The sequence below is a fragment of the Ciconia boyciana genome, chromosome 16 (assembly GCF_034638445.1).
Source record: "Ciconia boyciana chromosome 16, ASM3463844v1, whole genome shotgun sequence".
NCBI lineage: Eukaryota > Metazoa > Chordata > Aves > Ciconiiformes > Ciconiidae > Ciconia > Ciconia boyciana.
The window spans coordinates 1,535,079-1,553,895 of NC_132949.1; the positions used below are offsets into that span (position 1 = coordinate 1,535,079).

At 65.9% G+C, this 18,817-nt stretch overlaps 2 protein-coding genes across 2 annotated transcripts; both read right to left on the minus strand.

Moving 5' to 3' along the window:
• Nucleotides 1–531: 531 nt before the first annotated feature.
• Nucleotides 532–9,561, minus strand: TTYH2 (tweety family member 2). The gene is made up of 14 exons (XM_072881319.1): nucleotides 9,354–9,561; nucleotides 8,451–8,623; nucleotides 6,942–7,053; nucleotides 6,292–6,512; nucleotides 6,105–6,200; nucleotides 5,943–6,015; nucleotides 5,759–5,828; nucleotides 5,576–5,631; nucleotides 5,389–5,481; nucleotides 5,207–5,299; nucleotides 4,975–5,117; nucleotides 4,647–4,832; nucleotides 4,450–4,528; nucleotides 532–2,474 (listed from the first exon to the last, which is right to left on the minus strand). The coding sequence occupies exons 1-14, from the start codon at nucleotides 9,480–9,482 to the stop codon at nucleotides 2,394–2,396; spliced, it is 1,605 nt and encodes a 534-aa protein (XP_072737420.1). The 5' UTR covers nucleotides 9,483–9,561; the 3' UTR covers nucleotides 532–2,393.
• Nucleotides 9,562–10,754: 1,193 nt separating this feature from the next.
• Nucleotides 10,755–13,590, minus strand: RPL38 (ribosomal protein L38). The gene is made up of 5 exons (XM_072881426.1): nucleotides 13,469–13,590; nucleotides 13,214–13,246; nucleotides 12,742–12,802; nucleotides 11,331–11,453; nucleotides 10,755–10,837 (listed from the first exon to the last, which is right to left on the minus strand). Exons 2-5 carry the CDS (start codon nucleotides 13,214–13,216, stop codon nucleotides 10,812–10,814), a joined length of 213 nt encoding a protein of 70 aa, XP_072737527.1. The 5' UTR covers nucleotides 13,217–13,246; nucleotides 13,469–13,590; the 3' UTR covers nucleotides 10,755–10,811.
• Nucleotides 13,591–18,817: the final 5,227 nt, after the last annotated feature.

An 18,817-nucleotide genomic window follows, 5' to 3' on the forward strand; every position in this document is an offset into this window, starting at 1 on the left:
CCCCAGAGGCCTGGGGCTGCCCAGGTCCGGTGCCCGCCAGCAGCCCGGGGGCTGGCACCAGGCGACGGCACTGCTCCCCACGCACCCGTGCTCGCTCCAACGTGACGACGGCTGGGAAAGGAGCACGAGACGCAGCTCTTGACACCCTTCCCCGGGGCCCTGCGGTCGCCTTCCAGCCCCAGCAGCCGCCGGTTCTCCCTTCGCACCCAGGACACGCTTCCGCGCGTGCTGCGCCTCCAAAGCCCGTGTCCCCCCCTGCTCCCCAGCACTGACGCACCCGCAACCGCTCCAGCCGCCCCCCGCCACTACCAAAGCCAGCCCAAGCTGCAGGCACAGGATTTAAGCCCAATTAAAACCAGCTTTGACTGCAAAGAAATGCTAGGACCGGCGCTTGCAGCGAGGCCTTTGCACTGGCCATGAAGAGGCCCGGCGTGGCAGAGCCGGCACCCCGGGATGGGCAGAGCAACCTGCGCAGGGCTGGCAGGGAAAGCGGCGGCAGATGCAGGGCAGCCCGGAGAAACCTGCAAGGAAGAGGTAAGTTTAGTACAAGTGTTTATTGTCTTTTCCCCAAAGGGCACATACAAATCAGGCCGGACTCCAGCTCCTAGATGGAGTCCTAATGAGGTTAGTTCACATGCGTTTAAAAACAGCTCTTCTATCAGTACCGTTACATCGAAACATTAAAAGCCTCCCCCAAAAAAATAAAAATCCCCTGGAAGTTTCCAACAGCAAGTAATGCTAGTCACACGGAACACAGACAGACAGCGTTAGGGGACCAAAGGGTACGTACAAGTTATCTTTAAAAGACACAGTGAGTCACTGCTATCAAGTAAGACCCCCCCGGCTCGCCTGAGGGGGACAGCCCGGCCACCCCGGGGGTCTGCCCGGCTGCAGCACTGTTAGCCAAAGCAGGGAGGAAGGAAGGGATGGATAACCACCACCAGCAGCACAGGAGGCGGCTGCTAACTGCGATGAGCCAGGGAAAGCCTTTGCCCTCCCACGGCACGGGTGCAGCCTTTGCAGTGAGGAAGAGCCCTGGAGCAAACCCAGCCCCGGCTAAGCCACCGCCGCGGTGCTGAACGTGGTTACGGGCAGGAGCGGGCAGGAAAACAGCCATCACCCTGTCCGCACCCTTTGGGCTGGGAGATTGGGGTCCGTCCCCAGTTGGTGGGACGGAGCAGGGGCTCTCCCTGCCCACGGTGAGCGAGGGGCTGCCATGGGGAAGGGGCCTTTGCTCGCGTCCTCCCGAGGTTCCCGGGGCAGCCCATGCCAAAATGGGCAGCCACAAAGGATCCGGTTCAGCTCATGCTGGTTCCCCCGACTCCTTGGCCTCCAGAGCTGCACCCTCGCTTAGCCTGAAGCCCTGGCAATTGCAGGCAAGCCAGGCAGGGTGGCAGGAACACGCCCTCCCCTCCCCGTGACCGCATCCTGCCCCCGAGACGCCTGAGTAGCCCCTAACCCTTTTCCAGGGGATGCGTGGTTACCCCAGGGCTGTCCTGCAGAAGGAGGGGAGCCTGCCCCAGCCACACTGCCGGCCTGCCTGCCCCGGGGAGCCGAATCGCCAAAAAGAGCCTACAAACCAGCCAAAAACCTGCTACCAACATGCACTGCAGTAAATCCACGCTGGGACAGAGGCAGCGAGTCGAACCGCACCTCTGCCCTGCAGAGAACTCATAAAACCCAGAAGCAAAGCAAAGGAAAACCAGCAAGGCCAAAACATCCCTAATTCTACAGCCCTTGAGCCTGGGGCGGCTCCGGCTGGGGGGAGGGCAGCAATGGGGGGGCACGGGGAGCTGGCTCTGCCCCTGCGAGCAGGAGCGTGGCAAGGGGGAGCAGCCGGTGTCACCGTTGGGGGGTGGCAAAGCCGCCGTGGGCACCAGGAAGGGGCTGGGATCACTAGTGGTTGGTACTGCATTGCTACAGGAGCGAAGGAGCCGCTGTCCCGGACCCCTCCCCGAGGGGCTGGTGCTGGGGGCAGCCCGTGGTCCCAGGCTGTGCGCTCCAGGCAGAGGGAGCTGGAGAAGGCTCCCTTCCGTGGCATAAAACATCCCCGAGCTGGTGCAGACGGGAAGAGAAAGGAGAAGCTGACGCAGGGGCGTGAAGTACCTCCGGTCTTCCTGGCGCACCAGGAGCCCGGCCATGGTGGCTGGTGTTCAGCCCCAGAGTCGCTGTCAGCCGTAAGGCCAGGAAGACTTGAGATGGAGCAGACGCTGCTGAGGGGGAGAGGAGGGTGCGCAGAGCACGCAGGGGGCGGGGGGCTCCCCACCGCCGGGGCTCGTCCTCTGGCTGCCGCCGGCGGGCTTCCCACCGCGTCTTTTCCAGGTGTCTTTGGTTTCCGTTACAGAAACACCGGTGGCATTTTCTCCTCCCGCGAGCTGCTCGGGGCGAGGGCGTTAGGCTGGGAAGTCGGTGCTGTGGTGCCGGACGTGCTCATCGGTGACGGACAGGTAGGTGGCTCGCATGCTCGGGGAGTACTGTGGGGAGAGGACATGGGGGTCAGCGCACCCCCCCAACCCACGGCGCACCCCGCTGAGCCCCCGCCAGCCACGTCCAACCCAACCCTGCGCTGCCACGTGCGGCTGAGCCGCCAGAGAAAGCCAGAGGATGGAGAGGGAAGATTGCTTCCCATTTGCATTAATCCCCAATTAATCTGCCAGGCTGCCGTGGGTAAGGGGGCCAGACCCTGGTCACAGCCTCTTCGAGGGCTGGAAGAGAAGAGACCCCCCCCCAGCCAAGACGCTTCAAGTGCCTCAGGCTCTGCTTTGCCCCTTCCCGTGCTGCCGGGACGTCGGCCAGGTTCGTCCTCCGCCTTCCCGACTCCAGCCTGGCAGCAAATTCAGCCCCAACCACTGAGTCTGGATGCATCTGATCCCGAGGGGCTCACACCGGGATGCCAGCCGCAGGCTTGAGCTCCCCTCCCTGTGCCGGCACGGGGACAGTGGCACCAGCTTGGGCCGGCACGGCGGTGGAGCAGGATGGGGTTTAGCCTTGACACATGGGAGCATCCAGGCTCGGGACCGGGTCTCTGCGGCAGCTGAGCTGGGTTTTGCCCCCTGATCTTCCCTGTCCGCGCACCAACCTTACCCCCGGTGTGCCGGGACTCACCGGGTGCCGGTTGCAAGGACCAGCCAGGGCAAGGTCCCCCTGCCGCACCGGGAAGGGGATAGCAGCGAGCCCAGGGCAGAGGCCAAGATCTCCAGCCGCCCTCGCCCCACCAACGCTGCAGAATTAAATTTCTCCAGCATTTTGCAGGAGGGAGGGATACCCTGGCCAGGCATTAAGAAAGATTATTCCGAGTTTGTTATTTTGGACCGTGAAAGTCCTTCCTCAGGGATCTGAATCCTGGTTAAATTAGTCCATTCAGGGCGAGGAGAAGTGCTCAAATTAATCCCCCCCCCCCGTTCATCCCCCCCGGGGAAGAGGCTCGCCAGCTGCCAGGTCTGTGCAATCGGATTACAGCCTCCTGCACTGACGTGGCTCCACGCTTTCACCTGATGGCAAAAATCTTCCCTGGAAGAAGCGAGCGCGGTGTCCCTGCCACGGCAGCGTGCCCGGAGCCGTGTCCCCGGCCCTGCCGCGGTGCCACTGCCGTGCCCGCGAGGGATGAGCCGGGGGGGGGGCATTGCTGCTTCGGATGGAGGCATCGAAGCAGATTAAATGCTGTCAGAAAAGGAGTGGGGGAAAACTGCGCCGAGAAGGGGATGGAGATGGGGACCACTTCCACTCCCAACGCATGGCAGCTGCAAATCCTCTTGTACCTGGGCTGGGGACAAAATGCGGCCCCATCCCTCCCGAGCCCTCCGTGCTCTTCCCGAAAGCAAACCAGTCCCATGGGAAAGGGGATGGAGGGAGGCACCGAGGAGGAGAAGGAGGATGGGAACCCAGCTGCTGCCCCAGGACGAGGAGGGAGAAGGAAGCGGCTGAACTTACTCTTGTTGGGTAACTTAGCTCCAAAATAATGGATGCAAAAAAAAAAAACAAACCACAAACAAAAAAAAAAAGAAGAAAAGCAGGCGTTAACAGACAGGGTGGGTTTAAACAAACAGCGGGGAAATGTAAACGTGCACTGGTGACTGTGGGAAGTGTCCTTTGAAAGTCAGAATAAATAAGAAATAAAGCAGACAGAGAAGAGCAGCTGAAGGGAAGACTATTTTGGTCTCCTCCGAGCATGTGGTTGGTGACCTCTCCCCACAGCCTCCACGGGCCGGCCGGGAACTGGGTTAGCGAGACGGGCAGGAGGGATGCGCTCGCAGATAGGGCACGTCCTCTGCAAGGGCAGGAGGAGGGGACCAAGCTCACCCGTCCCCGTCCCCACCCCGGCAGACCTCGTCGGTGCCCCGGGCGAGCGGCCTTCCAGCGAAGCAGAGGGGCTTCTTGCCACCCAGCTAACCCCCCCCCCCAGCCCGCGGGGCATCACAAGAAGGACTTGGCCTCGGCCGTCCACCGTACCGTGGGAGGAGGAGAGCCTCTGCCGATCAGGGGGACGTTCTCGTAGCGCGGGTTTCCACCGAAGAGCACGGCTTGGTTCCTGGAGCGGGGGAGCCCGTCAGAGCGGGGGCACAGCGAGACCCCCACCGTGGGGTGACGCTCCATCCCCGAGGTGGGGGGACCCAAAGGGTCAGCGCCTCCGAGGAAGCGGGTCTCACATGTACTCGGAGACGGGGGCGTTGGAGATGGTCTGCGCCGGGGGGTGCAGGCTGCTCTGGCTGCCCAGGCTGCTGCTGTAGCTGCAGAAGCTGCGGAGCTGCCCCCGGGCTGGGTTGTGGGTGGCGATGCGACGCGCCTGCGGGTTGAAGGGGTCTTCCTCGTCCATGTCATCGTAGTCCCGGTCCCTGCAGGGACGAGGCGCCAGCGCTCACCCCCCCAGCCCCAAAGGCAGTTCTCCCCCGTGCCCAGCTTGTGCCACACGCGCAGCCCCGTGCCCCCCGGTGAAGGCAGGGCGGCCGCGTGGGCAGGGGCCGCGGGCGGACCCACCGGCCAGCAAAGTGCTTCCAGGCGCGCGGCGTGGCGCAGATGATGGTGGAGAAAGAGGCGGCCACCAGCAGGGAGAAGAGGACCAGGTAGAGCAAACCCTCCACCCCGTCGTAGCAGATGCCGATCAGGGCGTCCAGGTAGTCCTGCAGCAGGAGACGGGACGGGGCAGGGCTGGCGGCAGCGGGGGGGGGACCCCGGGAGCTGCACAGCCCTGTGCCGGCCCCTCCCTCACCTTGTGCAGCCCCCGGCAGTCCAGCATGGCCGTGAGCTGGTGCAGGCTGGTCTCTGAGGAGTTGAGGAGCTGCTGGACCCCCAGAAGGTCTTTCTGTGGGAGAAGAGGGGGGTCAGGGCAGCGCCGGGCAGGGCGGGGAGCAGAGGGGGGACACGGGGCCCCGGCTCCCCCCCACCCCATACCTCAGCCGTAGGGAAGAGGGGCAGCGCAAACTGTATCAGGCCCTGGATCTGGATCTGCATGGTGGTGAGCGAGCGCTGGAAGACGGTGAGAACCTGCGAGGGGGGGGAGCGGGGAGCGGTCACGGAGCTGCCCGGGGCCACCCCCCCGCCGCAGGCGGCACAAAGCGGGGTGCCGGCTCCCCCGTACCTGCTGGAAGGGGTTGCTCAGGCTCTGGTCACAGTAGAGGTAATAGTGAACCACCTCTGCAAAGCAAACGGGAGACGTCGGTGTGAGCACCCCGGGGGGCGGAGAGCAGCGCAGGCGCAGAGCACTGACCCCCAGGTAGGTTTTGGGGGAGCGCTGGGGTCCTGCCCCGCAGCCGGCTCTCACCCGCGCGGATGTCGCTCTCCGTCTGGTTCATGATGAACTTGTCTGGGGCCACACAGAAGTCGCTGGTACCCTGTGGGGACGAGAGGGACATCGTCGGGGCTGGGAAGGACAGGACGGGTGCCCGCAGCCCTCGGCTCTGCCCCGGCACAGCCGGTACCACCCCTCCCCTCACGGCCCCGCTCACCACCGCTGCCGCCGTGTCCACGGCCATGGAGGCCCAGCTGAGGATGAGCGTCAGCAGCCCGCAGCACAGCATCCTGCGGGGAGAGGGGTGAGCGTGCCACGGGGTCCGGCTCTGCCCCACCGGCGGCTCTGGCACCACCGAGCCCGGCCACGGGGTACTCACGTGGTGAGGAGGCAGCGGGAGCGCTTGGCCAGCCCCAGGCAGGCCAGGAGGCAGACGGCGAGGACGAGGATGAAGAAGAGGAGATAAGCCAACCACCTGGGTGCAGAGGAAGGCTCCGTCACGTGTGCCCACCTTCCCAGCCTCGCCAGGAGATGCTCCGGCGGCCCAGCGCCGTGGCTACGCTCACCGGTAATACTCGACGTAGGCGACGTGGCCGGCCAGCGCGGTGAGGTCGGCGCTGGCGCCCTGCCAGACGGGCAGCCGCGAGAGCTGCAGGACGATGCTGCCGGCCAACTGCTGCATGAACTTGAGGGTCTGCAGGTAGTCCCCCCGTGAGGCCAGGAGCTCGTTCAGCCGTGCCAGGTGCTGCTCCAGGCCCACCTGCATCTGCAGCGTGGTGCCCGCCACCTGGGGACGGCGGGACGGTCGGCCACACCGGGACGGTGCTGGGGGCTTCCCCGCCGTCAGCCCCGCGCCCGGAGGAGCTGTTCGCCCCGTCTGTGGGATGCCGACCCTTTGGGAGGGCAGCCCCACATCGACCCCCTGCGCTTGAGCCGGATCCATCCCCTGGGACGGCCGCACCACAGCCCCCCCCCTTCCCGGCCACAAAGGCCCCATTCTGCGGGGTGACGTCACCCTCCCACGCTCGGTGCGGCACGGCCACCCCGGGGGCTCGGCCGGAGCAGGCAGGGCTCGGCCAGCAGCGCAGGACGCCCGGGTCCCTTCAGCTGGATGCCTCCCTCCCCAGGGCTTTACCCAAACCCAGGACGGAGCATCCATGCGACCCTGGGGGACACGGAGGGGGTTGGATGGGGGGACCCTGCCCCGCGGCCCTACCAGCGAGTCGATGCCGGTCAGGGTGTGGTTGGCGTGGTCCAGGGCGTAGAGCAGCTGGTACACCCCGTCGTTGGTCTCGCTGTTCCCATAGAAGCCGATGCCGACGGCCGCGCTGTGGGCAGAGAGGGGACCCCCAGTTAGAGGGGAGGGAAACACTCACCCCGACTTGGGTGCCTTGCCTTGGGGCCGGGGAGGATGTGGGGACATCAGCTGGACAGGGGACACTCCCCGGAGCATCCCGGTTTTGGGGGACTCCCCCCCCACCCCCCGGCAGGGCAGATCCAAAGCAGATGGGACAGAGACAGCACCGAGATGGGGACCTGCTTCCTGCCAGCACCCGCGGGGCCTGGGGACACGCGAGCCCGGAGCTGCTCCACGGCCGGACGCGGCGGGTTTGAAGCTCCTCTTGCCGAACCCCAAGAGACCGAGGGCGGCGGGGCCGGGCCAAGCAGATGAGGGGAATCTGCTGGAAGCGACGCTGCTCCCGATTAAACCCGCTCCCGGGCTCAGCCCCAGGAGGGAAGGCGGGTGGCAGGCTGGGGACCATGCCACGGCTGCTCCAGGCCCTGCGGCGAGCTCACCGCAGCTGCTTCAGCGCTCCCCGGCACCTGGTGTGCCAGCGGGCGAAGCCGGGCTGGCGGTCGGAGCCAGCTCCGAGGAGGGACGTGCCCCTGCCCTGGCCAGGCACGTGCCCGCAGGCAGCTGGGTGCACGCGGTGCTCCCTCCCTCCCCGCGGCAAACACCGATAAAACCGACAGACGCCGGCCCGTTTGCCGTGATTAGGCTGCGAACAGGCTCGGCGCGGCTGTCGGGGGGGGTTTCAAAGCCCCCGGGGAGCTGCAGAAGGATAGCCTGCCGGCGGGCGCCCCGAGGCTGGAGGAGAGGGAGGACCCGGGGGGTCCCGGGGGAGCGCGCCAAGCTCATTAGTGCCATTTCCCTGCTCCGTACAACGCTCGCAGGCAGCCATCTCGCTCCGCCCCGGCAAAACCAGCCCCTTTGTCTGGCGAGCGGGTCACGGCTGGGCAGCGAAAGGGCCCCGTGTCCCATCCTGTCCCCCGCTAGGCCAGGCCTGCCGGGGGGCACAGGGGCCAGCTGGCGGGGGGTCCTCCCAGCCACGGGCTGCCAAAAACCGAGACGGGCTTGGAAAGCCACCAGAGCGCTGCCGGGTGAAGAAGCGTCCCCTCGCCTAATTGCTCCGGTCGCAATTAAGGCCGGGCGTGCACGGGACCTGCCAGCTGGGTCACGCTGCTGCCCGCCATCTGCTCCGGGCTGGGATTAGCGACCCGGCCCCGCTCCCGCCCGGGATTACCCAGGAAGGTGGCATGGCCGTGGCAGGGACAGGGACAGGGCTGGCCCGCGGCCGGTCCCCGGGGCTGCCCCGGTATCAGCGGCCGCACGGAAGGAGGCAGGGATGGACCATATTTAATTGCACAGATCTAATTAAAACGTCTCATGGCCGGAGCTGTGAGTCGGAGAGCCACAGGGATGGGTCCCCGTCCCTGTCCTCACCAGCAGATGAGCCCAGCGGTGACGGCCATCCAGGTGACACAGCAGGAGTGGGGCCGCTTGGTCTCAGGCTCCTGGTCCCTCTTGCAGCAGCACAGGCAGATCAGGTAGACGGTGAGGAAGAGGAGGTTGAGGCCGAGGCAGACGGCGGCCACCAAGCCCAGGAAAAGCAGCGACTGGGAAGGAGAGAGGGGACAGTCAGCGCCCGCGGCCGTCACGTGCGGCAGAGCGCCCGGCGGTGGGCAGGATGCGGCCATGTCCGTCGCCCCACGGGACGGTCACACGGGGAAAGAGGAAGCGTCCCCATCCCCATCCCCATCCCCGCGCGGGGCCGTCGGGCTGCGGAGCCCGGGGTGCAGCGGCCCCTCCGAGGGGTGGTGGGGCACCGGCGCTGTCCCCCCCCCCTCATTTCGGGGTCACGGCGGTCCGTGCCCTGGGACGCCGAGGGGGGTGGGGGCTGCAGCGGGGGCCAGGAGCCGGGGGCGCGGCACCGCCGAGGGCCCAGCAGCGCCGAGGCGAGGGGTGACCCCCCCCCCCGCCTTTTTTTCTTTTTGGCACCCCCCGGGGGGGGGGGGGAAGCGGCGGGGGGGAGGGCTCGGGCAGAGCCGGCGCTGCCCCGCGGCAGCGGGAGGCCGGGGGTGCCGGTGCCGGTGCGGGCTGGCCCGGCGGGGGGGGCCCCGCGCCCCCGGCGCTGCCCGGGAAGAAGGGCGCTTTGTGCGGCCGTGAGATCAGAGCTGGCGCCGGGCGCCGCCGGATGGAAGGGGCCGTCGCGCCGCGGGCAAGGGGCGGGGAGCCGGGGAGCCCCGCCGGCAAGCGGGACCCCCCGCCCGGGGAGGGCTCCGGGCCCCCCGCCCGCCCCCAAGCCCACCCCGGAGGGCCGCGCGGGGAAGGGGCCGGGGCCGGTACCTGCTGGTAGTCGGGGTCCCGCGGTCGGAAGGCGGCGGGCACGGGCTGGAGGCGCAGGCCGCGGTGCGGCAGCCCGTGCAGCCAGGTCGCCCACCAGGGCGGCAGGTAGTCGGCTCGGGCGGGCGGCATGGCGGGGCCGGGCGGGCTGCGGCCGCCGATGGCGGGGGGCGCCGCGCCGCCACGCCGAGGGGCTCGGCCCGCCCCGCCCCGCCCCGGCCCCGCCCCCGGCCCCGCCCCCGCGACCGGGGACCGTGTCCCGGGTGCCCCGCACCCCACCGCAGCTCTGTGCTCCCCTAGAGGGGGAACGCACCCCCCTCCCCGCTATAGGGGCACCGCTGCCCATCCTCACTGCTATAGGGGCACCGCTGCCCATCCCCTCCCCGATATAGGGGCACTGCTCCCCATCCCTTCCCCGCTATAGGGGCACCGCTGCCCATCCCTTCCCCGCTATAGGGGCACCGCTGCCCATCCTCACTGCTATAGGGGCACCGCTCCCCATCCCTTCCCCGCTATAGGGGCACTGCACCCCATCCCCTCCCCGCTATAGGGGCACCGCTCCCCATCCTCCCCACTATGGGGGCACTGCTCCCCATCCCCTCCCCGCTATAGGGGCACCGCACCCCATCCCCTCCCCGCTATAGGGGCACCGCTGCCCATCCTCACTGCTATAGGGGCACCGCACCCCATCCGCTCAATGCTATAGGGGCACCGCTGCCCATCCCCTCCCCGCTATAGGGGCACCGCTCCCCATCCCCTCAATGCTATAGGGGCACCGCTCCCCATCCCTTCCCCGCTATAGGGGCACCGCTCCCCGTCACGCCCTACACAGCCATGGCCGTGGGGAAGGGTCACCGCCACCGGGGCCGCGCTGGCGCAGCCGAGGCGCGGGTGCCACCGGCAGAGCCCCCCGGTTCCCCGTGGCGTGGCCGCGCTGGCCGTGTCCCCAGCCCTGGGGACGGGGTGGCCGGAAGCTCTCGGGGCCGAGGGCCACCAGGGCTTCGCCCCCCTCGTCCTCCCCGGGTCCCTCAGCCGGTGGCAGCGCCTCCCCCTGCCCGCGGGGAAGCCACCCCGCCTCCTCCCAGTGCACACCAGTCCCAACTGGGCAACAGGAGAGCTGCCCGCCCAGCCCCTCTGCCCCCCCAGGAGCAGCCCTCGCCCCCTCACGCCCACCGCTAACGCCACCGGGGACCTTCACCCAGGGCTGGGCCCCGAGGACGGCGACCACCAGTGACTCTAACTGGGACACGGACCGAATCCGGCTCCTGAACCCCCGGAAGGGCGAGCTGGGCCCCCAGGGGAGCCGCTCTGGGCCGGTCCCAGCAGGATCCGTCCCCCCGGAGAACACGAAGGGTCTCAGCCTGGTGCCGCTGGGAAAAAACAAACGTGACGGGGGGGGACACGAACAGTTCAGGTTTTTATTTATTGTAACAAACGTGGAGAAACCCACGGGGGAACGGCTCATTTCAGCTCCTTCACGGCCAAACCTGGGGAGGAGAAAGAGGAGATTTAATGGTTGGAGAGGTTCTGTTCCTTGCCGTGCCCACCCGGCCGGGGATCAGCGTCTCCCCCGGGAGACGGGCAGCCGCGGCTCATCACGGCTCTGCAAGGGGCTGGGGCGGCTCCCGCCGCCTGCCTGGGGGGGGTACGGCCACCGAGAGGGTGCTCGGAGTCTCCGGCTCCCCGTGAACGCCGACACCGGGGAACCAGCGGGACAACAGCAGCGTTTAGCCAGGCAAGGAACCGACTGCGGCATCGGTTCCAGGCACGGGGACAGCAAAACCGGGTGGCCCGAACACCTCAGCGACCCAGGACGGGGAGGGGGGGACGTGCTGGGACAAGGCTGCGACAGCGGGAGCTCCGCAGGGGCCCCTCCGTGGGGAGGGGGCTCTCGCTGCCCGCCTGGACGCAGGCTGCCTTCTGCCCCCGGCCCGGCCGTGCCCCAGCACAGGACCCTTCCCTCTGGCCACCGAGGGGTACCTGGGGGCAGGGACTGCTTCAGCTTCTCAGCCTTCTCCTTGTCCGTGATGACCAGGGTGTACAGGTACCGGCTGCAGCGCACCTTGAACTTCACATTGTCCTTGTTCTTCTTGATCTTGACCGCTGCAGGATTAAAGAACGGGTCAGCGGGGTGGCGGCGACCCCACCCCAACTCCTCCCCTCTCACCCGAGCGGGGAGGACGATTACAGCCCTGCCCGGCCCACCGGCACTAAAGAAAATCCAAACTCAGTTATTTTTTCTACCCCGTTGTCACTAACAGCTACCGCCCCAGCCAGAGGGTTCAGCCCGCCGTCTCGCAGGTTTCTCGAAGCCAACAGCTTTATTTTGGGAGGCCGTTCGGCTTCGCAGCAGCAGTTTACAACAAGCGACGTGAAAAATTTCTTGCACCGCAAATTTTCAACGGAGCATGACAGCTCACACCGGCCTTGTTATTCACCCGTGTCACCTTCCGCAACCGAAGAGCTGCGCTGGAGCTCGTAACGCGGCTTCCGAACCCTGCGGCCAGCGCTTCCGTTCTCCTCTCTATCCCCCTAAGGCCATTTTATCTAAGCAGCTCGCTCGGAGCTGTGGTCGGTTCCTCCCCTTCCCCGCAGCTCAGCATTACGGGAGCTGCTGCAAAACCCAGAGGAAGTGGAAAGGCATGGGAATGCTCTGTCAGGGGCCGTCATCAGCTACAACAGCGTTTCGGTGTTGAACTATCCCTTCTCACCCACACTGGTGAGCTAACAAAACATTTTCAGAATGAAAGCGCCTCTTTCCCATGACAGCCAGATCCAAATAAGCAAGAGAAGAGGGAAAACTCTTCAGGCGTCGTTAAATACCGAGACAAGGCATTTCCAGCGTTCCAATTATAACGGTCTTTGTATTTGCAACAAAAGAAAACTCAAGTTTGAGAATGATTCACTCGTCATTCTGACAGAGCTCCCCAGCGTCTGACATCTTGTAGCTTTTCGAAGACTACAGCAAGTCAGAGACAGGGATATTTGCAAATAGTTTCCAGCGAGCGGCAGCTGGGGCTTGGCTAAAAGACTCCGGGGTGCAGAGCAGCGGGAGAAGCGCGGCTGAGCGGGTGTCAGAGCACCAGCCCCTGGAGAAGCCCGGTCCCGCAGCCCCCACCCGTCACAGCGTCCCTCTGCCCAGCCGGGCTTTGCTCAGAGGCAGCGACCTCAGGCAACGCTCAGCACAAGCCGCTTCGAGCGTCACCACTGCTGTCACCAGACAAAGCCTCAGCACCGTGTGTCCCTCAGCGCTTCCAAGCCAAGGAGCTCCTCAGCCTCCTCGGGGACCTGCGGCCCCCAGAGCCCTGCTCGGGCAGGGAAGAACAGCTCCTGCGCCGGAGCACCCCGCCTCGCTCCTCCCGGAGTCGCACACAGCAGCCTCGGCACTCACACTTTGCGTCCTTCCTCCTGGCTGTCAGCAGAAAGTCTTTAATCTCCTCGATCTTGCGAGGCTGAAAAGTAAAACAGAGACTCAGCGTACAGAGAACAGCCGAAAGCTCGCTCCCCTCCTCGCACACTGGGCTTCTGGGAGCGCCCCGGGACCGCTGTGAGCCCCCGCTCCCACGGCCGAGCCCCCCCGCAGCAGCTGCCCCAGGGCACGGGGCATCTCTCTTCCTCACAGCCAGCTCAGGCAGAGCCTCTCCTCGGACAGCAGCACCGCGCCCCTGCCCTAAGCCAGCGTGGGGGTCGGCACCGTCACCCCCCGCAGCGCGAGGCGCTGACAGCACCCCCACCCCGCCCGGGGCCAGGGACCCCCCCCCTCACCCCCGGGGGAGGACACCCCCCCACCCTGCCGGGCCGACAGGACAGCCCCCAGGCGAGCCCCACGCTAGGCTTGTGCGTCCCCGGCCCCCCCTCCTCACCATGGTTCCGGGCCGGGCTCAGAGCGCTCCAACCTGCGGCAGAAACAACCCAAGATGGCGTCAGCGCAGTCCCACCGCCCAACAACGGCCGCCCCACAACGGCCTCCCCGCGCTCGCCCCGCGCCCACCGCCCACCATCGGGTTGCCCCGCGTCCCCTCTGCTCCCCCGGCCCGCCCCGGGGCCGCCCAGCCCCGCACGGCGGCGGATGGCGGCGGATCCCGCACGGACCCCCCCCTCCACCGCCCCGTACTCACAGCAACAGCCTCTGCGCAGAGACCAGAAGTGAGCGCGCACTTCCGCATCCGGGCCTTAGCCCCGCCCCCGGCAGCGCCGCTACGGCTCGGGCGGAGGGACAAACGGCGCCGGGTCGCGATCGCGGTTCCCGCGATGAGTTGGCGGGGTCTCAGCCCCCGCTGCACGGGTAACGGGGGGGTACGCAGGGAGCACCGGGCACTCCCGGCCTCCCCGATCCCTCCGTGCACCGCCGCGGAGGAGGAGTACGGCCGCCTGGGCGGGCTGTTGCAGCCTCCCGAGCCCCAGCACCACCTCCTGGCGCAGGGCCGGAGCCAGGGTCCCCCGAGAGATGCTGGGGCTCGGCGGCTCGGGTAGGGCTGTAATGGAGCAGCTTTGCCACAAGAGAGAGCTTCAGCCACGCTCAAAACCCCCAAACCACCCCAAACCTCTGCAAAGAGTCCCTGGGGGCGAGGGACCCCGTCCTGTCCCTGTCCCCGCAACTCCTCGGTCCCTCTCGCCCTGTCCCCATCCTGCTGAGCCCCACGCGGGGCAGGACCGGCGTTTTGGGATGCTGGGGTGCTCAGCAGCGCTGGTTTGTGGATGCTTCAGCGCTTGGCTGGGGTCAGCGGGGACAGCGGGGTCATCGGGTGCAATGGGGACAGCGGGGACAGCGGGGACAGGGGGCCGCGTGCCCTCCCCTTGGCCGCAGTTTCCAGCTCTGCCCCGAAGTCTCATGCTGGAGGTGCTTTTGGGGGGTCACCCACCCCACGCTGGCTCCAGGGTCGTGACACCATGTGCCCTGTGCTGACCATGAGCGCCGGGGCCCCTCGGTCCGTGCCAGGGACCCCCAACCACGCAGGGCCCCCCCACTTGGACGATCACCCGGAGGGGCCAGACCCCCCCCCGGGTGAGGAGGGGCTCGGGGGCAGCGGGGCGGCTTGTCTGGGTCCGGCGTCCCCAGGGCGGAGGGCGGGAATGGAGGGAGCTGGCGGCTCCCGTGCGGCTGGTGTGGCACCCTGACCCGGCACCCTGCTCCGGCACGGGCACCACCTGACGGACGGTTCAAATCAGAAGGGAATAAACCATTGGGGAAGACGAAGGCCTGATGCGGCTGCGGGGACGGAGGTGAGAACTGGGGAAAATTCAAGCCCATAAGTTCCCGTGCCCGCGAGGAGGGTCCCTGCCTCGGCCGGGGATGTCCCGAGGGTCCCTGGCATGGCACGGCCAAGGGCCCCGGCTCGTCCCTGCTCCCCTTTCCTGCCCAGCTGCCTGCGGGGTGCCAGGAGAAGCTTGTCACCCTCCGTCCCCGGGTCCATCCCTCCCACCGGCGGGGTGCAGAAGGACTTTTTCCATCGGGAGAGAGCCGGGGGGAGCGGAACAGCCCCCGCAAGCAGCCCTGCGGGGACGGGGCTGGGGGGATGCAGGTGCCCCAGCTGCCCTGCGGCAGGACGGGCTCCGACGGGGTCCCTGGTGTCCGTGCACACGTGGTCCCCGTGGCCCCCCGACGAGCGTGTGTGAGCTCACGCGAGCGTGGGGAGCGTTGCGGCGGGGGAGCTGCCGGAACGGGGTAATCGCCGCCACGCGCTGTGGGGAAATGGTTGTAACTCACTAAAAAGCAGGATTTTTGTTCCAAGTCTATTAAACAACAATGTTTAACGGAGAGTGAGGAGTTACGGCCCCGCAGAGGCTCCTCCGCTCCGCAGCGGGAGGACGAGCTCCCATTCCTTGTCACCCGTGGCCCCGCCCGTGGACGTCCCCATCCGTTGGACCAGGCGCACCCACAGCCACGGGGGCTGCGGTTTTGGGTGGACTGTGGCTGGGCACGTGCATCACAGCTGCCTCGCAAAGCAAACCCTTCCCCGGGACCGTGCCCCGATGCCGTGGGTCCCCCCTCCGTGGCCCCGCATGGGGCGAACCCCCCGTGGGCACCCACTGCACGGTGGCCTGAGCCGGCACTGGGTGCCAAAGCTGCCAAAGATTAATTACCTGCTGGTTCCTGATCTTGCAGCCATGGTGGCTTTGCAGATGGATAATTAATTCCCTTCTGCTTGTAACTGCTGCTGGCGGGGGGACGCTGTTGGCAGCACTCGTGTGCCCGCAAGGGGACCGGAGGGTCGTGGGGCCGTGTCTCGTGTCGGCAGCGTGGATATGTCCCAGTCATCCCGGAGACTCAAAAGCCCGGGACGTGGGTCCATGGGTGCCGGCAGCTCCCCTGAATGACGGAATTAAGTTCCAAGGAAGAAGAATGAGGAGGAAGAAAGGCAGTGGTAGGTGACACCGGGGAAGGGACAGCTGTCCCCAGGTCCTGCACCCGGGCTCGCCCCTCTCCGGCCCCGCTGCTCCTGGCCGAAGGGGGACTTGGGGCGTCCCGCTGCGATGGGAGAGTGGATTTTGCAGGGATGCTGCTCCTGAACTCTGGCGGTGTCCCCACCACGGCTCCTACGTGCCCGTCCTGTGCCCACCACCCCATGCCCACCGCCCCATGCCCATCACCCTGTCCCCATCGCCCTGCGCCCATCACCCTGTCCCCATCACCCTGTCCTCATCACCCTGTCCCCATCACCCTGCGCCCATCACCCTGTCCCCATCACCCTGCACCCATCACCCTGTGCCCATCACCCTGCACCCATCACCCTGCGCCCATCACCCTGTCCCCATCACCCTGTCCCCATCACCCTGTCCCCATCACCCTGTGCCCATCACCCTGTGCCCATCACCCTGCACCCATCACCCTGTGCCCATCACCCTGTCCCCATCACCCTGTCCCCATCACCCTGCGCCCATCACCCTGTCCCCATCACCCTGTCCCCATCACCCTGTCCCCATCACCCTGTGCCCATCACCCTGCGCCCATCACCCTGTCCCCATCACCCTGCGCCCATCACCCTGTCCCCATCACCCTGTCCCCATCACCCTGTCCCCATCACCCTGCGCCCATCACCCTGTCCTCATCACCCTGTCCCCATCACCCTGCGCCCATCACCCTGCGCCCATCACCCTGTCCCCATCACCCTGTCCCCATCACCCTGTGCCCATCACCCTGCGCCCATCACCCTGTGCCCATCACCCTGCACCCATCACCCTGTGCCCATCACCCTGTCCCCATCACCCTGTCCCCATCACCCTGCGCCCATCACCCTGTCCCCATCACCCTGTCCCCATCACCCTGCGCCCATCACCCTGTGCCCATCACCCTGCACCCATCACCCTGTGCCCATCACCCTGTCCCCATCACCCTGTCCCCATCACCCTGCGCCCATCACCCTGTGCCCATCACCCTGCACCCATCACCCTGCGCCCATCACCCTGTCCCCATCACCCTGTCCCCATCACCCTGTGCCCATCACCCTGCGCCCATCACCCTGTGCCCATCACCCTGCACCCATCACCCTGTGCCCATCACCCTGTCCCCATCACCCTGCGCCCATCACCCTGTCCCCATCACCCCGCACTCCCACCTGGTGGCAGACCCACCAGTTCCTCCCAGTATCACACTAAGACAAGTTACTGGGACAAAACCTGCAGCCGGGGCGGGAGCTGTGGGGCTCCCACCGAGGGGAGGCTTGTTGGGTGGGATAACCCCCCACCCTCCACCAAGTGAGTTTTTTAATTGTTTGATTTACTTATCTCATCTCTGATCGGCTGATCTACTCTGCTGCCTTTTAATTGCTTCAAAAGTTGAGCAGTTTTTCATGTTTTAAGGAGTGCTGAATTGTATAATTAAAACACTAACAGTGTAAATCAACAGTGCAGAAGAAAGACAGCAGAGAATTAAGCAAGCTTCTTGGCATAATAATAAAACCAAACCGGCATGAAAAGTGCCCATTACGGCACCCATGCTGAATACTAATGCTCGGCCGAGGGGAGCGAGGCACCATCCGGCCCCGGTGAGGGGCTGCGAATGCCGGCATGCCACAGCGGCCTCCAAAATCGCCTGGTTTTGGCCCAAAGTGCAGCGTGGCTTCACCGCCAGAGCCTGAGCCGGGGGACGCGTGGGTCAGGCGGCGGCCGTCCCCCCCGACCCACGGCCCCTGCGCCCCCGAGCAGCATCGCTCCCGCTCCTGCCTGGGAACGGATTCACTTTTACTTTATTAATATTATTTAAAAGCCGAGTGGGTGTATAAATCAACAAAAATAATTCATGAGAGTCATTAGCTCCTCAAAGACGGGATCTTTTTACGACCGGCTTTAAATTAAAAAAAGAAAAAAAAAAAAACCCCACCACATTCTGAAACTGCAGCTTTTAAAACACATCAAATAAATTTCCTCCCTGCCTCCCACCGGCCCAGCTCCTCTGCCTAATGAAATTCAATTAGCATCCTTAATTCACCCGCTGGCTACCAGTTTTATATTAAAAAATCTTTCTGGTTCTGCTCGGGAAGCGCCGTGCCAGGATCGCAGTTGTGTTTAACCCCGCGGCTCGGGGGCACCGCACGCCCCCCCGGTGCGGGGTTTGGTGAAGAGCTTGATGAGGAGCCTTCCTCCTCATCCTCATCCTCCTTCTCGTTCTCATCCTCCTCCTTGTTCTCATCCTCCTCCTCTTCCTCCTGCTCTTCATCCTTCTCCTCCTCCTCCTCTGCCAGCAGCTCCGGGAGGCTCCGGCGAGGTGGATGTCGATGGAGCCACATGCAGGAAACCCAGGATGCCAAATCTGGCTCCCGGCACCTTGCCGACATCCAACGCACCCCATCTCCCCCTCCCCAAACGCACCCCTCGCCGCGACCCGCAGGTGCTGCCCGCTAAGCCTGGCGGGGCGATGTCCCCCAGCACCCTTGGGGACAGCGGGGACGGTGCCGGCGCGGGTGGCAACTCCCGGCAGCTCGCGCGGGAGTTTATTTGCAGCGGCGGGTTTAAGCGGCGCGTTGGCAGGCGGTGAGATGCGCGTGTCACCCGGCGATTAGATGGTATCGCCTTATCAGCGGCAGCAGCGCCGGGGGCTGCGGGGAGGGGGGTAACAATGAGAAATGAAAAAAAAAAAAAGAAGAAAAAGCCGATGTGATTTTTCTCTCTCTCCCTCTCAAAGCTCTGATTCAAAGTTAAACAGCCGCCGAAGGGAATCTGCCGCGGGCTCCGTTCCTCAGCGCTGCTCGCCTTGACCTTGGGGGCCTTCGGCTGGCGGCGGCAGCCCGAGCCCTGCTCTGTCCCTGGGAGCCGGCCAGCTCGCTTCGCGCGCTCGCCGGAGAGCCGAGCGAGCCAGAAGGGCTGGGTGCGGAGGGGTACTCCGTCAAAGCTGTGTTTACACACACAAGGGCAGCCCTATTTTTATTATGCATAATTACACTGTCCTTAATGGAATTGCAAACCATTTTTCCTGGCGGAGGGAGAGAGCGGCTGCGTGGGGAGGGGAACCGCAGCTCGTCTGTGCATCA

Excerpts from the sequence above, each read along its gene's own strand:
- TTYH2 (XM_072881319.1), bottom strand. The coding sequence starts at position 9,482 with ATGCCGCCCGCCCGAGCCGACTACCTGCCGCCCTGGTGGGCGACCTGG. Across the intron at positions 5,482-5,575 it reads TGAGCAACCCCTTCCAGCAG|GTTCTCACCGTCTTCCAGCG; the intron begins GTACGGGGGAGC and ends CCCCCCTCGCAG. Across the intron at positions 2,475-4,449 it reads GAGGCTCTCCTCCTCCCACG|TACTCCCCGAGCATGCGAGC; the intron begins GTACGGTGGACG and ends CTCTCCCCACAG.
- RPL38 (XM_072881426.1), bottom strand. Across the intron at positions 11,454-12,741 it reads CAGGAGGAAGGACGCAAAGT|CGGTCAAGATCAAGAAGAAC; the intron begins GTGAGTGCCGAG and ends TTAATCCTGCAG. Across the intron at positions 10,838-11,330 it reads GAAGCAGTCCCTGCCCCCAG|GTTTGGCCGTGAAGGAGCTG; the intron begins GTACCCCTCGGT and ends TCTCCTCCCCAG.